The sequence below is a fragment of the Hordeum vulgare genome, chromosome 1H, assembly GCF_904849725.1.
Source record: "Hordeum vulgare subsp. vulgare chromosome 1H, MorexV3_pseudomolecules_assembly, whole genome shotgun sequence".
Classification (NCBI taxonomy): Eukaryota; Viridiplantae; Streptophyta; class Magnoliopsida; order Poales; family Poaceae; genus Hordeum; species Hordeum vulgare.
The window spans coordinates 6,967,789-6,982,763 of NC_058518.1; the positions used below are offsets into that span (position 1 = coordinate 6,967,789).

General features: G+C 43.9%; 1 protein-coding gene across 1 annotated transcript; it reads left to right on the plus strand.

Moving 5' to 3' along the window:
• The first annotated feature begins 10,329 nt into the window (after positions 1 to 10,329).
• LOC123431097 (growth hormone-regulated TBC protein 1) lies at positions 10,330 to 14,173 on the plus strand. The gene is made up of 8 exons (XM_045114969.1): positions 10,330 to 11,002; positions 11,512 to 12,181; positions 12,453 to 12,569; positions 12,649 to 12,827; positions 12,915 to 13,008; positions 13,124 to 13,201; positions 13,313 to 13,414; positions 13,675 to 14,173. The coding sequence occupies exons 2-8, from the start codon at positions 11,621 to 11,623 to the stop codon at positions 13,804 to 13,806; spliced, it is 1,263 nt and encodes a 420-aa protein (XP_044970904.1). The 5' UTR covers positions 10,330 to 11,002; positions 11,512 to 11,620; the 3' UTR covers positions 13,807 to 14,173.
• The last annotated feature ends 802 nt before the right edge of the window (positions 14,174 to 14,975 follow it).

Below are 14,975 nucleotides of genomic sequence, written 5' to 3' on the forward strand. Positions count from 1 at the left end.
CACTTACCTTCCAGCCGGGTGGTAGAGCGAGGTTTGATCCTGCGACGGTGCATGCGAGGACCCCAGACCGAAGCTAGGAGAAGGAGGACGACAGCTGCTGGGTGAACATGGACACCATCCGCACGGCGCATGGTCGGGCCTGAGGAGGTGGCAGAGGATCACGGGGAGGACCTTGGCGGCGTAGCGAGATGACGCCGCGGAGGAGGAGGTAGACCTTGATGGTGGGGAACTGAGATGATTCCTCTTAGGGAAAGGCAGACCTTGGTGGCTGTGGACCTCGGCACGATCTGCTGTCCCGGGTCGGTGGCGGACCTCCGCACGATCTACTATGTAGCGCGCTACCCATGGAAACGTAGCCGTGATGTGGAGAGGAGCAGTCGGAGGAGACCTCGGGGAGGGGATCGTGATCCCCATGTTGAAGAGGAATAGGGATGGCGGGGAGGGGGCGGCGGCATGTCCAGGTTCGCGATTGGCGCGCGAGAGAATGAAAGGTCGATGAGGGCAACCATCCGCGTCGACTCACCTCTCCTCTCTCACGGTGATGGATCGGTCGGCCTCTTCCCCTAGCTCTGGTGGACGTGATTGAGTTAACTAATTGGGCCGAAAATAGGCCCGGGTAACCAGAGGGCTTCGATTTTTCCTCCAGAGTAGCAGTCCTTTAGGACAGTCGGCCCACGAATCCATCTGACGGCTGAAATCGTTTAAATCACGTGAATGGACGGTCAGGAATGCCCAAGTCGTGAGAGGGCTGGGATTTGGCTCAGTTTTACTGTCCTAAATTCTCTCTCGATTTTGCCCATTCCATCACTGGCATTGTCGTCGAACTCCTCCCCACCATCCACTTTGTTGCCCCGGCCGCTACCACCATAGGGAAATGGTTCAATCCAAGATCACTTTTGTGTCACTAGTAGAAAATGGCTCATTTGTCCCGTTTCCAGAGGCCCATTAGCCCTGGTTTTGGAACCGGGACTAAAGGATCGGGACTAAAGCCCATAACCTTTAGTCCCAATTCCCTTACTAACCGGGACCGAAGGGTCTCCACGTGGCCTCTGCGGGTAGCCTGGGCAGGAGGTTCTTTAGTCCCAGTTGGTCACACCAACCGGGACAACATGGCATCCATGCATCAGCATCTGGCCGGAGCTGGGTTTTTTGGTTTTTTTGAATGGGGGTGGGTGGGTTTGGAGGGGTTTTGGAGCGTTAATTTAGTGGTTTCAGATTGTGTTAGCTAGCTAATAGAGAGAATTGTCCTCTCTTTCTCCATGCTTGGTCGAACAACAAGTTTTCATATATCTATCCGATGCAATTACATATATACAATATAACATATTTTACAATTAATCCAAAACATCATCTAATTAAGATCAAATGACAAATCCACATGGAATTCTCTGCCTTTAGGTATGATGTGGTCAACAAAGAATCCCGTCAATTCCTCTTGAATTGCTCGTATGCGATCATATGCTAGGACTTCATCCCGCATCTGCGAGATCTAATTTAAAGAAGGGGGTCAATACATGCATATATATGAATAAAACTGAACACAATTGTGAATATTATTTACGTACTTGAAATTGTTTCTCACAGAAGACCCACTCAGAGGTCGAGTGGCGAATGAACTCGCATACGTAGTATACACATAAAACAATGCATACTTTCTGGTACATACACTTTACAGAACATAGTTCAATTAAACTGATAAGCAAACATGGTAATGATATATTGATGAAAATTTGAATCAATTAGAGATGCGCGGAACTAGCTAGTACTACTTACTTTGGGGTGCATAAATCGCAACTCTTTGTTTAGACCGGGAATCTTATTGGCGAACTTCGTCCAAGCTCTGCCAGGCAAAGAAAATGATTACTTGATATCAGGAAATTAACGAAAGTTGCATGTCGATATGATCTCGGTATATTGACTGGACTTACTTCTTGAGCATTGCAGTTATGTCTTCATAATCCTCTTCGGCTTTACGTCTCGAGTCTAAGACATTTACTAATGCCCTACCAACGTCAATGTATAGTAGAATAAAGTGGTCTCTCCACACGCATATATAACTCATCAATTACATTACTTAATTAACCTCGAGTAAGCGAAACCGAATTTACACAGAAGAGAGCAACACTCACTTGAAGTTGTAAGGATATATTATTTCCCTTTTTTATGTATAAGGAATGAGTTTAGCAAGTACTCCTCGGTCTCTTTGATTGAGTTTCGTATAGTCAATTCATTTACACATCTGGGCTAATGAACCCAACGTCGACGATTCCTGCTTTTTTTAATTCGACGATCTTCAATCTGCATAATATATATAGTGAGGATAATTATATATACATGCATTGAACGAACTGAGCTAGAGACTTAACTATAGAAGTAATACTTACAGACAGTAGGAAGTCATGAGTTATTTGTCAAGGGCCAGTTGATTGTATAACTGAAATAACTCCTTAAATTGAATAGTAATCACGATAAGTCCAATGAATTCATGCTCTGGTTTCACTTCCACATACATAGCGTTTTTCCCAGACTCCCTGCAGGTTTTTATGTACCACTCATGCAATCTGTGCATCATCGTTGTTAGACCAGGATGATCACGTTTGACGAGAGGCTTCCCGTGCACATATTTATATTGTTCTTTTGTTACATCATCCCCCAAGTAATCATCAGGATTGGTACCGGGCACCATCTCCGGATGATTAGCGGCGACGATATCGAGCTCGGGAATTGTTTTCCCACTTGTTCGTTCTGCTAACCTTGCATCACTAGAAGTAGTTCCCGACCACACCGCTTGTGCATATGTCTTTTTAAGAATGCGGTCATAGTTGGAATTCGGCGGAGGCGCTGGTGGACGCTGCAGTTGATTGATAGTGCGCTCCACTTTCACCGGATCTAGCTTCTCCTTCGGAGGTGGAGTTTTATTTGCAAAATGGGCCCTCAATTCGGCACGACATATCTCTTCGTTTTCCTCCTTGGTCCTCTCATATGGTAACTTTTCCAGAGGCTTGAGAGATGGACCGCTTCTGATTTGCCTCCTGCCTCTGCTTGTACTGCTAGCCGCCGGAGAGAAGGAGGCGTCTCTCTTCCGCTTGAGAGAAGGAGGTGGACTGCTTTGACGCGTCGGATGAGCTGGAGCGGCGGCGTTTGTCTTCCAACGTTGCCAATGAGGCGAAGGAGGAGGCGGACTGCTCTGATGCGCCAGAGTATGCGAAGGAGGAGGTGAAGTGCCCTCACGTGTCGGAGGAGCTGGAGAAGGAGGCGGAGTGCCCTGATCACTCACCGGAGGAGGAGGAGGAGGAGGAGGAGGGGGGAGGAGGCGGAGTGCCCTGACTCGTTGGAGGAGGAGGAGGCGGCGGAGGCGTCCAGTTTGGAAGCTTGATGAACTCCTTCTGCCATAGACATGTACTCCCCATAGCACGAACCTGTTCGGTAACGTAGTAAATTCAAAATTTTCCTACGCCATACAAGGATCTATCTATGGAGAGACCAACAACGAGAGAGGTTGTAGAGCATCTTCATACCTTTGAAGATCGCTAAGCGGAAGCGTTACTATGAACGCGGTCGATGGAGTCGTACTCGCAGCGATTCAGATCGCGGTCAGTTCCGATCTATGTGCCGAATCGGACAATCTCTTTCGAACTGGATGCACTTCGTGTACAAATCAGACAATCTCTTTCGAAGTATCGGAGTTTCATACGAAAACTCATCTGTAACAAAGGGATTTCATTTTTTTGGAATTATTTGAACTTCAGACTTTTTGTGTGTTCAAAATGCACCATTCAAAGCCACGTAATCAATTTTCAACTATTTCTGACTTCATTTGGTATTTTTCATGCATTTATTCATTTTTTGAGCTAAATGACCCAGAAATTGAAAAGCACTACAAATGAACTCTGAATAGGTTGAAAGTTGGCATGGTATCATCATTTCACCCACATAGCATGTGCTAAAAAGTTGAGAGGGCTGCGGCAAAAACTGGATGCACGTCGTGTACAAATCGGTCAATCTCTTTTGAAGTATCATTGTTTCATACGAAAACTCATCTATTACAAAGGGATTTCATTTTTTTGAACATATTTGAACTACAGACTTTTTGTGTGTTCAAAATGCACCATTCAAAGCCACATCATCAATTTTCAACTATTTCTGACTTTTTTCATCCTTTTACTGATTTTTTGGAACTAAATGACTCTGAAATTCAAAAGCACTACAAATAAACTCTGAATAGGTTGAAAGTTCGCATGGTATCATCATTTCACCCACATAGCATTTTATGTTTGCGCCAAGTAAGACCTTTGGGATGGTCTACGATGTTTGCAATTTAATTTTGCTGAAAAAATAGAAACTTTCAACCTCACTCCAAGAATCTTTTAAATTCATTGGAACGTGATTTTGATCTTACTTTTTTACACAAGATTCATATACAATTTACCCAGATTGTCTTATTTTTTTCATAATTTTTGGAGTTACATAAGTATTTGAATTATACAGATTACTTCTGACTATTCTGTTTTTGACAAATTTTGTTTTCTTTGCGTTGCTTGCTTATATCGCTGTATCTATGGATTGTATTGGGAGGTATGAACCATGGAGAAGTTTGAATACAGTAAATATTACACCAATATGAATAAAGAATTAGTTCACAACAATACCTTAAGTGGTTATGAATAAAGAAAGGGCTAAACCATTCAAATTTGGGAACTATATAATGGCACAAACAGAAATTAGATATATATAAATTGGTCCAAACAGCACATAATAATACATGTAAGCAAGTACATAATAATAGCTAGCATACATATATATACAAGTGTTCGTCGTTGTGAACACTACTCGTCTGAATCTGAATCTGAATCAGAATGTCCCAAAGCTGGTGGTGCCAGGTGACGCTGGCCATAGTTCACAATTCTAATCTTGCGGTACAACTCGTATGCAACGTATGCATCTTTTCCTGCATACTGAACGTTGATAGGGTCAAGTGGGGTCTTCCCCACTTTATGTGCTGAGACTTCGGGAATGAAGTCTTCATATCTTGGTACTCCTCGTCGATCAAGGCGGCTGCCATATCAGCCATCGAAGTCCTCTCATATTGAAGCTGGAATAGGCCTTGGATATCAATGTGGCACTCAGCTGGTATCTCAATACCAAAGCTGCGCCTCATATTCGGCATGTCGTTCGTTATGTCAATGCTAGCAAAACGTATGCCGTTGCGAAGGAAGTCCATGAGTTCTGGACAATGTTTGTCACTACTGGAACATCAACAAATTAAAATGGAACAAATGGTACATACTACTGCAACAAGGAAAACTGTTTCACTACAACTAAAGAGAAATTTATCATAACGATTCAAATGAAACATATTGTTATTCTATGCAATTTTCATATTCTATGAATTGATCTTTATAGTATTCCAATATTGTAACATATTGCTATCCGATGCAATTTTCATATCCTATGAATTGATCAAGAATCCCTCAATTAACTATCCAATGGAACATATAAAGAAACTGCATATTGCTATCCAATGGAACCTAGAGAGATCAGTATATGCAATTTTCATAACCTTTGGATCAAAGAAAGCCTCAAAACTTACCAATGAAAAATTATTTCACTACAACTAAAGAGAAATTAATCTTTATAGGATTCCAATATTGTAACATATTGCTATCCTATGCAATTTTCATATCCTATGAATTGATCAAGAAACCCTCAATTAACTATATATCCAATGGAATATATATAGAAACTGCATATTGCTATCCAATGGAACCTAGGGAGATCAATATACGCAATTTTCATAACCTTGGATCAAAGAAAGCCTATGTTGTAATATATCCAATGGAACCTAGGGAGATCAATATATGCTATCAAATGGAATCTAGGGAGATCAATATATCCAATGTTGTAACACATATTGCTATCCTATGCAATTTTCATATCCTATTAATTGGTTAAGAAACCCTCAATTAAGTATCCAATGGAACGTATATGGAAACTCCATATTGCTATGAAATGGAACCTAGAGAAGATCAATACATGCAATTTTCATAACCTTGGATCAAAGAAAGACTCAAAACTTATCTCGCCCATTGGAAGATCAAGACATGCTATTTGAAACACAGCTGGATGACGACAACACCTTGTTGGTCGGCCGTGTACTCCAGATCAAGCCCCAGGAATGCCTCACGCTCTGGCTCGGTGTCAACCCACGCCTGGAACCGTCCAAGAAAATTTGGCACCGCCGTGCTCTCATTTGTGTACCCGACCCTGAGTTGGGTCATGCCATGTGTGCGCACCATTCCGGTTTCATATGTCATGGTGGAAGAAGAATGGAAGAAGAGAGGGGAAGAAGAGAGGAAGAAGAAGAACAGAGGAGAGCGCTAGAGGAGAAGAACAGAGAATGGCGATAGACTCTGCTTCAGTTGCAGTTTTCATCGCTGGAAACGACGCGGGAGGGCGAACCGTTTGGACCTTTAGTCCCGGGTTGGAAGACAAACCGGCACTAAAGGGGTGATTCGAAGGACCGCCACCCCGGTTTGATCCACCAACCGGGACTAAAGGAGGATACGAACGGTTGTACGAAGGCCCGCCACCACACCTTCATCCTAATTTGTTCCACCAACCGGGACTAAAGGGGATACGAACGGTTGTCGGCCTATTAGTCCCGGTTCTTGACCGAAACCGAGACAAAAGGGGTGAGACAAATCGGGACCAATGGCCCATGATGCCCGGCCGGCGCCCTGGCCTCACTAACCGGGACCAATGTCATCATAGGTCTTGGTTCGTATGTGAATCGGGACTAATAGGATTTTCGGACCTGGACCAAAGCCCTCTTTTCTACTAGTGTGTGTGCCCATGGCATAGGATGTGCACAACATGAGCGTGCGGAGACGACGGTAGGAGATCATACCTAGAGCTCCGTCGTTCCCGGCGTCGACCACCATGACCAATGAACTAATTGCTACAACGTATTGTGTCGATCGCAAAGTTGCACATCCATATTTCTCTCTCTCTCTCTCTCTCTCTAGCTTTGCCCCTAGTTGGCGAGTAGGAGTGTTACGAACAATACAAATTTTTACTATCAAAAGAAATCATAATTGCCAAGAAAATGGAATTTCATTACTACTTTACATGTGGTATAACTTTTTGTTATGGAAACAAAATTTAATTACACATTTTAGAATATAGGCATGTGCATGTGAGAAACTACTTTTAACAAATTTTTAGATACATAATAAGTGGTTATACTAGACATGGTTTTCTTTTGTTAGATCAAATCAACTTCCTCAATTGTTGCATTAGTGTGTGGTTGCTTGACTGAATTGTTGCATTAGGTCTTGGTGGAGTGCACGACAATTTTTTTTTGATCTTCTTGCTTCTTCGTCGTTATGTGATGGCACGTCCAATTTCAGCTTCGTACGCGAAGCTAGTGAGCTAAGGTCTCAGATTCTGTCTGGTCGGATCTGAGATGGTTGGCCAGCCCCCCCTTCGCCTTTGTCTTCTCTAGGACAATGATCTGATCCTCGGTTTGTTGTTGGCGGCTTCTACTGGCTCCGACCAAGGACTCTAAGGCCCTTTCTAGTGCATCGGTGCTAAGGGTGCCACATAGGCAACATCCTAGGAAGAAACGGTGCTAAAGGCGTGAACCTATGTAAAAACACTGCCAACCAAAGTTGTCAGAATCGAGATTCTGAATCGGATCTGAAATCCGTTGGTAGGATTGTGAATCGTAGAATCTTAACTACCCGGATCGTAGAAACTTAGATTCTAAGAGCAAAATCATAGAATCGAAGGGGCTAGTTTGGATCGTAAGGTCGTAAGATTCTAAGACTTGAGTTGCGATTCTGACAACTTTGCTGCCAACCAATGCATGAAGAAGTTTAATTATTAAACAATTCCATGAAAAAAGCTTAGCAACAAAAGCTAAGCACCTATGCATTGGAAAGGCTAATTGCTAAGGTTTTTAATATACTTAGCTCCTCATCTAAGCACCGATGCATTAGAAGAGGCCTAAAGGAAGTATATATGGAGCTCTGCTCATGGGGCGTTGGCCGCGAGTGCAATAGGAACAAGTCATCGATATACTCCCAATGACAAGTGTTATGTTTTATAATTTTGTAAATGTGGTCCTACAACGGTTTGACAATAAATATCGCCAGAGCCTTCTTTAAAAAAGGTATCATAGAAAAATTCCTATAAATTGTAACCGTACGCAATGAAAGAAATTCATTTGACTAAGCTTACAATGAAATCCTAGTAGTGCCTCGCAAATGAAATGCTTGGCAGGTCCCCACGTGTCCCTCTAGAAAACAAAGCGCTGAGTATCTCGAAGGCGCTGCCAAAGTGTCAAGCTAGTTAAGATCAATCGCGAGGCCAACGCGATGACGCGAGAGATTGCAAAGTTTAATTTCAATAATGGAACAGATGACATCCTTCTTAATAGTTCCGCGCCATGTGTAGCATTGGTTGTAACGAACGTTCGTAAGAACATTTTAATTAATTAATTAATATATTTGGTTGTTTTTTTAGAAATAAAATAAAAATCCTTGCGGTACCAAAAGGCAAAAGATTGAGCGGACATATCATCTTGAGTTTTATAGAGTCATCGTAGACGCCTCGTCTTCTTCCCACTGAATGCGTATCGTTAGAAATTCTAAAATAAATATGAAAACCAGACTTAAAACCTGATGTGTTTGGGATACCATAATCCCTCTAAACATCAAACATAAATCGGTTCGCGATGTGAAAGTAGTACGCACACGCAAAACGAACCATTGATGTCCCCATCCCCTATATCAAAATTATACGATGTGAAAGTAGTACTAGTATATGCATTGACTAATTCGTTGTGCGCCTAGTTTAAGACACGTCCCAATGATAGATTTGGCTTCATGCTTGAAGACCGAGCAGATCAGCATTGCCGTATGTATGATAATACTACTACTAGAACTAACGAATTCATGTTCATTTTTTTATTCCAAACGGACCACTCGTTGGCGACAAGTCCTTGGCACGTTCGATGGATCCAATCAATCCATAATAAAACTCACCACCGGAAGGGAAATGCTACCACATGGAAGCTTTTGGACAGTCGTAGTAGCAAGCACGTGCAACGGACTACTGATTCAATGCATGGTCGGGGTGGACGGCAAAGGGGACAAGTAAAGTGTAAAAATAAATAAAATCTACCATTCGTCTGAAAATATTTGTTGAATGTATCTAGACGTATTTTAAGTTTAGATACATTCATTTCTATGACATATAACTTCAGATGGTGGGGGTATACGTTTATGGTTTACGCTATGCGTCCAACATTGTCCTTATCATTGCAACAAGGCTTGTGTCGCAGATTCTTTGCAACGAAGTGTATGTTACGGAAACTTTTACAGTATAGGTGATGTTGCTGATTTTATTTCTTTCATTATTTTTGCAACAGGGGTATTGTTGTGGGAAAAAAATTGCAACACAAATGATGTCGCAGAAAATATTCATATTCTTGTATCTTCATGTTTTTTGCAATATGGGTTTTCTTCCTTTTGCGAGTGTTGCAACATGGGTGTTATTGTGGAAGACAATTTGCAGCAAAAAATAGAAACACAAAAGACACACTTCATATAGAGGAGGTGTGATCCGATCCACCAGCTGAAGGCAAGATTTTCCTATATATTATAAGGCACTATCTGCTATAAAGGGAGCAATATTGAATAGTAAGCAGTAACTCCTTAGTAAATCCAGCAGGTCATTATGTTTTAGCTTGCGTTAGGTTTCGCAATCTTAACGAAAGAGGTAACTGGTTTCACGAGCCACCGTCACAGGTGGAATACCGCGCTTCCGATTCCATATACATGGTCCATTTGCAACCGTCCACCATCTTATATCCCCTTTCCTCTTCAACTTCAACCTACACGTCTAAGTGCACCGGATTGGCCTTCGCGACGAATACTCGAAGTTGTTGAACGAAGGGAATCGTCCATGAAGAAGGCGTCGAACGACCGTCGTCTATTTCTTCTTGCGAAAAAAAAGACCTGGATCGAATGTCAAGATAATAATAATAAAAATCGTAGTACAAAATATACCAAACATAAATAGAAATAACGTCGAGGACTCTACACCATCGAACGACCAGCCACACCGTAATAACAAGCCAAACATTCGATGCATCATTATTAAAATCAAAGCCGGTTTAACCTTGTTGATGACAACCTAAAATGATACGTACTATATGACATGGTTAAATGGAGCCGATGAACTTCCCCCCACCACCACCACCACCACACATCTCTCTCTCGATGAGAGGAAAAAGACAACCCTACCCCTTTGGGTACACGACGAAGACAGACAATCCCGTTGGGGTTGAGCAGGCGCGCACGCACGCACGCACGTACGGCGCGAGCTAATCCGAAAAAGATCCTCTTTTTATTTGTTCTCGCCGGCGATTTCACCGCCAACAACTCTTGAATTCTTGATTTGATTTGATTGATTGATTTGGTCCTCCCCTCTCCTCTCCTACCAATCCATCCATCCATCATTTTCCGTTCCCCCTTTAATCCTCTGACCAAATCGCCCACCGACCGCTTCCTCCCCCATCCATCCCCCCCTCCCCATCCCATCACCGCAATGCCGCGCTCGCCTTCAATGGGGCAGGAGGTCGCGAGCTGCTCTGGATCGATCCTGTGATCGTCCGCCGTCCTCCTTCCCCGCGGTTCACCGCGTGTGCTCCAGCGCCCGTCTGCTGCGCCGGCCAGCCCGAATCGAGCCCGTTTGCGGCGGCGAGGTCCTGTCCGGTCCGGTCTGTGGTGCAGCGAGCGGTCGAGCGGGAGCAGAGTGCTCCGCCGGCTGCCGGAAGCCTCGGGTGAGCTCGTGGAGCTGGGATTGGGATTGGGATTGGGACGCCAGCGGCGGCGAGCAATCCCGACAGATCCAGACCTCCAGTGCGGCGGTGGTGGTGGCGGCGGCGGCTCGATCCCCTTCCTTCTTCTTCCAGCTGCGAGAGCTAGCTAGCTAGGTACCCTTCTTCTTCTCCGTTTCTACCATACTTCATGAGTAGGCCCGTTATTGCTAGTATCAAAAATCCAAAAATTGTCTCAGATAGTACTCATGCGAAAAAGATAGCCATCCCTGAGTCTACATTAGTTGGTAAATAAAAACACGCCAATTAATCTTGTTCCGCGGCGGCGAAAATTAAACAGAGCTAGAGCGTCCTAGTGCCGCAGCTGTGCCAGCAATGTCGTTATCCTGCTGAATCAATAAAAACAGGTGCCGATACACCTTAATCGGCTTGGAAGACGTTGAATCGCCGGCGCGCGTGCAAGGGAACGCAGAAGGGCCTTGGAGAGAAACATAATAATCCAAGCAAGCCTTGGCTGAGCAGCGTGGCGTTGGGTGGGATCGCTTTTGCCGTTTTCCAATTTTACGTTTCGGCTTGGCTTTTTCTGCGTTTTGGTTGTGATTTGTTGTACATACCCAGGCATGGCAACTAAGGAGCTCTGTTTTTGTTTGCTGGAATTGTTGCAGGTGTCAACCGGCGAAGAGAAGAAGCACGAAACAGGCTTCATTTGGGAGTAGCTTGATTTCAGTGAAGACGCGTATATAGCTGTATCACGTTAGACTTCTGGACAAGAATATGTTTGGGATCCAACCCAGGGACGTGTCGGATGATGATTTCAATCCCAGGAGGAGGAGGTGGTCGTTGTGGACCACGCCACCTGCATCCATGCCCACCACCAGCCACGCTAGAAGGTATACCACGCCCCGGAGGGGGGGCCATTCTAACGCCTACCACTTGTCGGTGAAGTTTGAAGATCTCTGTGGCTTCATGGTGGAGGGCAATGTGGACGATGTCAATGTGCTGAACGAGGTGAGGGAGAGGATAAGGGAGCAAGGGAGGGTGTGGTGGGCGCTGGAGGCGAGCAAGGGCGCAAACTGGTACCTCCAGCCGAGGATCTCCTCCAACGGTGGCCAGGGCGTGATTAGTGTCACGTCGCTCAAGCTATCGGTGCTCACCAATACAGTTACATTGAGGAGGCTGATTAGGAAGGGGGTGCCGCCAGCGCTGAGGCCGAAGGTATGGATGTCGGTGTCGGGTGCAGCCAAGAAACGATCGACAGTTCCTGAGACATACTATGACGAGCTGATCAGGGCCACAGAGGGGAAAACCACGCCGGCCACTCGCCAAATTGACCATGTAAGTACATACATTCCTACATACGAAGAACAAACAGAGTACATATATCTCTTTCTGGAGAATAAGAATATATGGCTTGTTAAAATTTCTAACGAGCAACCACCTGCAAGCATCAGATGACTTCATCCATACGAGTACTTGGTTTTTGTCTTAATATGTAGCTTTATACTGTTTTATCCAGATTGCTGTCCTCACTTATCAGTATATATTGGGCTTTATATAAACTAATTCGGTGAATCTGTGAAGTAAAATGGATGCTTTGCAATTATAGGATCTCCCTCGCACCTTCCCTTGCCATCCCTGGTTGAACAGCGAGGAAGGCCAGGCATCTCTTCGGCGCGTACTTGTTGGTTACTCATTCCGTGATTCAGAAGTTGGATATTGTCAGGTAGCCGCAGTGTCAGGGTATTGTTCATCAAATGTAATTTATCTCACATAGCACCTCCTAACAGTATGTACTACTACAGGGTTTAAATTATGTAGCTGCTCTGTTATTGCTCGTTATGAAGACAGAGGAAGATGCATTTTGGATGCTGGCTGTACTCTTGGAGAATGTTCTTGTCAGTGATTGTTATACCGATACTCTTTCTGGATGCCATGTTGAGCAGAGAGTATTCAAAGATCTTCTAGCTAAAAAATGCCCCAGGTATTTTTTTCCTTCACCATTTATTCCATCATTTCTCACTGACAATGCTACGGTTGTGAATTATATCGGGTTTTCCAAATGGTACAGGATTGCTGCTCATCTTGAAGCAATGGGATTTGATGTTTCACTTGTTGCCACAGAATGGTTCTTATGTCTCTTCTCCAAAACGTTGCCTTCGGAGGTTAGACAGTAGTTTACTTTTTACTTGGTATCAGTGTTTATCTAGCCTGTCAATGATTTGTCCAGAACTCACTGTAAAACCATTTGACAGTTGCCATTTTTGCTGTTGTGAACAGACAACACTTCGGGTATGGGATGTTTTATTCAATGAAGGGGCAAAGGTCTTGTTCCATGTCGCTCTAGCAATTTTCAAGGTGTGCACTAAAAAATCTTCTGTTTCCATGTTTTCCCAAAGTGTTTGGATTCCTTCAGCTTGTTTGGCATTGCTCTGTTACCATTTATACTAAGTTACTAAATATCTTCAGATGAGAGAAGACGATCTTCTACGCATCCAACATATTGGTGATGTAATTGATGTTCTGCAGACAACTGCACACCACCTATACGAGCCTGATGAGCTGCTCACGGTAAATATCGGTTCTTTCTTCTGCAAACCCGGTGAAGTAGTCAGGGATGATGCACAATGTTATAAACATGTGTAGTTGGGACACTAAGAAATTGCAGTAAAGTGAAAGTCAGCAGTAGTTTGGAGCTATCTCTGTGTGTGTAGTTTATCAAATAGATGTTGCATGCTTCCCCCCCTTTATTACAAAGTTACAAAGCATTTGATCGTCAAATACTGGAGTCTGATATATCCCTGTTTCACCTATTTTTTTTCCTTTCCCAGTTTGCGTTCGACAAGATTGGCTCCATGACAACGAACACGATCACGAAAGAAAGGAAACGGCACGAGACGGTGGTCATGGCAGAGCTCGACCAAAGGACCAGACGGCTGGGCTCACTCAAGATGGATGCATGATGCGTAGAAAAAACATGTTGAGAGGCTTGGCTGAAGCCCTGTGTGTTTTGAAGAAAGGCGAGACACGGTGAGTTTGCACTCGGTTCCTGGCCAGACTGGATTCTGCGACGAGTAAAAAACCCGCTCGAGGTCCGCCGAAACAGGAAATGTATTATGGGGAGTTGCCAAAACTGCAATGTGGGTTTGTTTTTCTGGACCTTCATATTGTGTGTTTCTGTGCGTGTGCACGATGCCGTGGTGGCAGGTTCTGCTGCTGGTTGAAACCTGTACGAATCTTTTCTGTGCATTTGCTTGATTTGTAGTACCGATCGATTTGTTGTACGTGTGAAATGGAGCTAAAAAAAGTTTCTTCTGTTTTTACTGATAATTTGGTTTTGACTCTGGTTGAAGTTGCGACATGGATTTGATGGTTGAAATTTGAGAAAGCCAGATTGTGAAGGTATCCAAATTGTACAAATTGGTACACTGCAAGATAGTTTTTAGAAGCTGTCACTGATCTGAGGGCAGGATTTTCTTGGGGCTGCTAATGAAGGAACGTTGAAGTAGGATAGCATTGCAACGATGAACAACAAAATCAGAGTGGCGCAGCGGAAGCGTGGTGGGCCCATAACCCACAGGTCCCAAGATTGAAACTTGGCTCTAATAATAATTTTTTATCATTCCTTCATATATATATCTATATGACTTGCCATCTTTTTTTGTGTTGCCATTGACATGGTAGCTACTTCCTCCGTTTCTAAATATAAGTCTTTCTAGAGATTTCATATGTATACTACATACGGATGTATATAGACATACTTTAGAGTGTAGACTCACTCATTTTGCTCTGTATGTAGACTCTTAGTAAAATATCTTTAAAAACTTATATTTAGGAATGCCATCTTTTTTTGTGCTGCCATTGACATCGTAGCTACTTCTCCGTTCCTAAATATAAGTCTTTCTAGAGATTCCATAAGTATACTACATACGGATGTATATAGACACACTAGTGGGGACAGAGCCTATAGTCCCGGCCCGTAAGGGGCTTTAGTCTCGGTTCATCAACCGGGACTAAAGGGCGGGACTAAAGGCCTAACCTTTAGTCCCGGCCCTGTTCCAAGCCGGGACCAAAGGTGCTCCATGTGGGCGCGCCGGAGCGCCCTCAGGGGCAGGCCCTTTAGTCCCGGGTC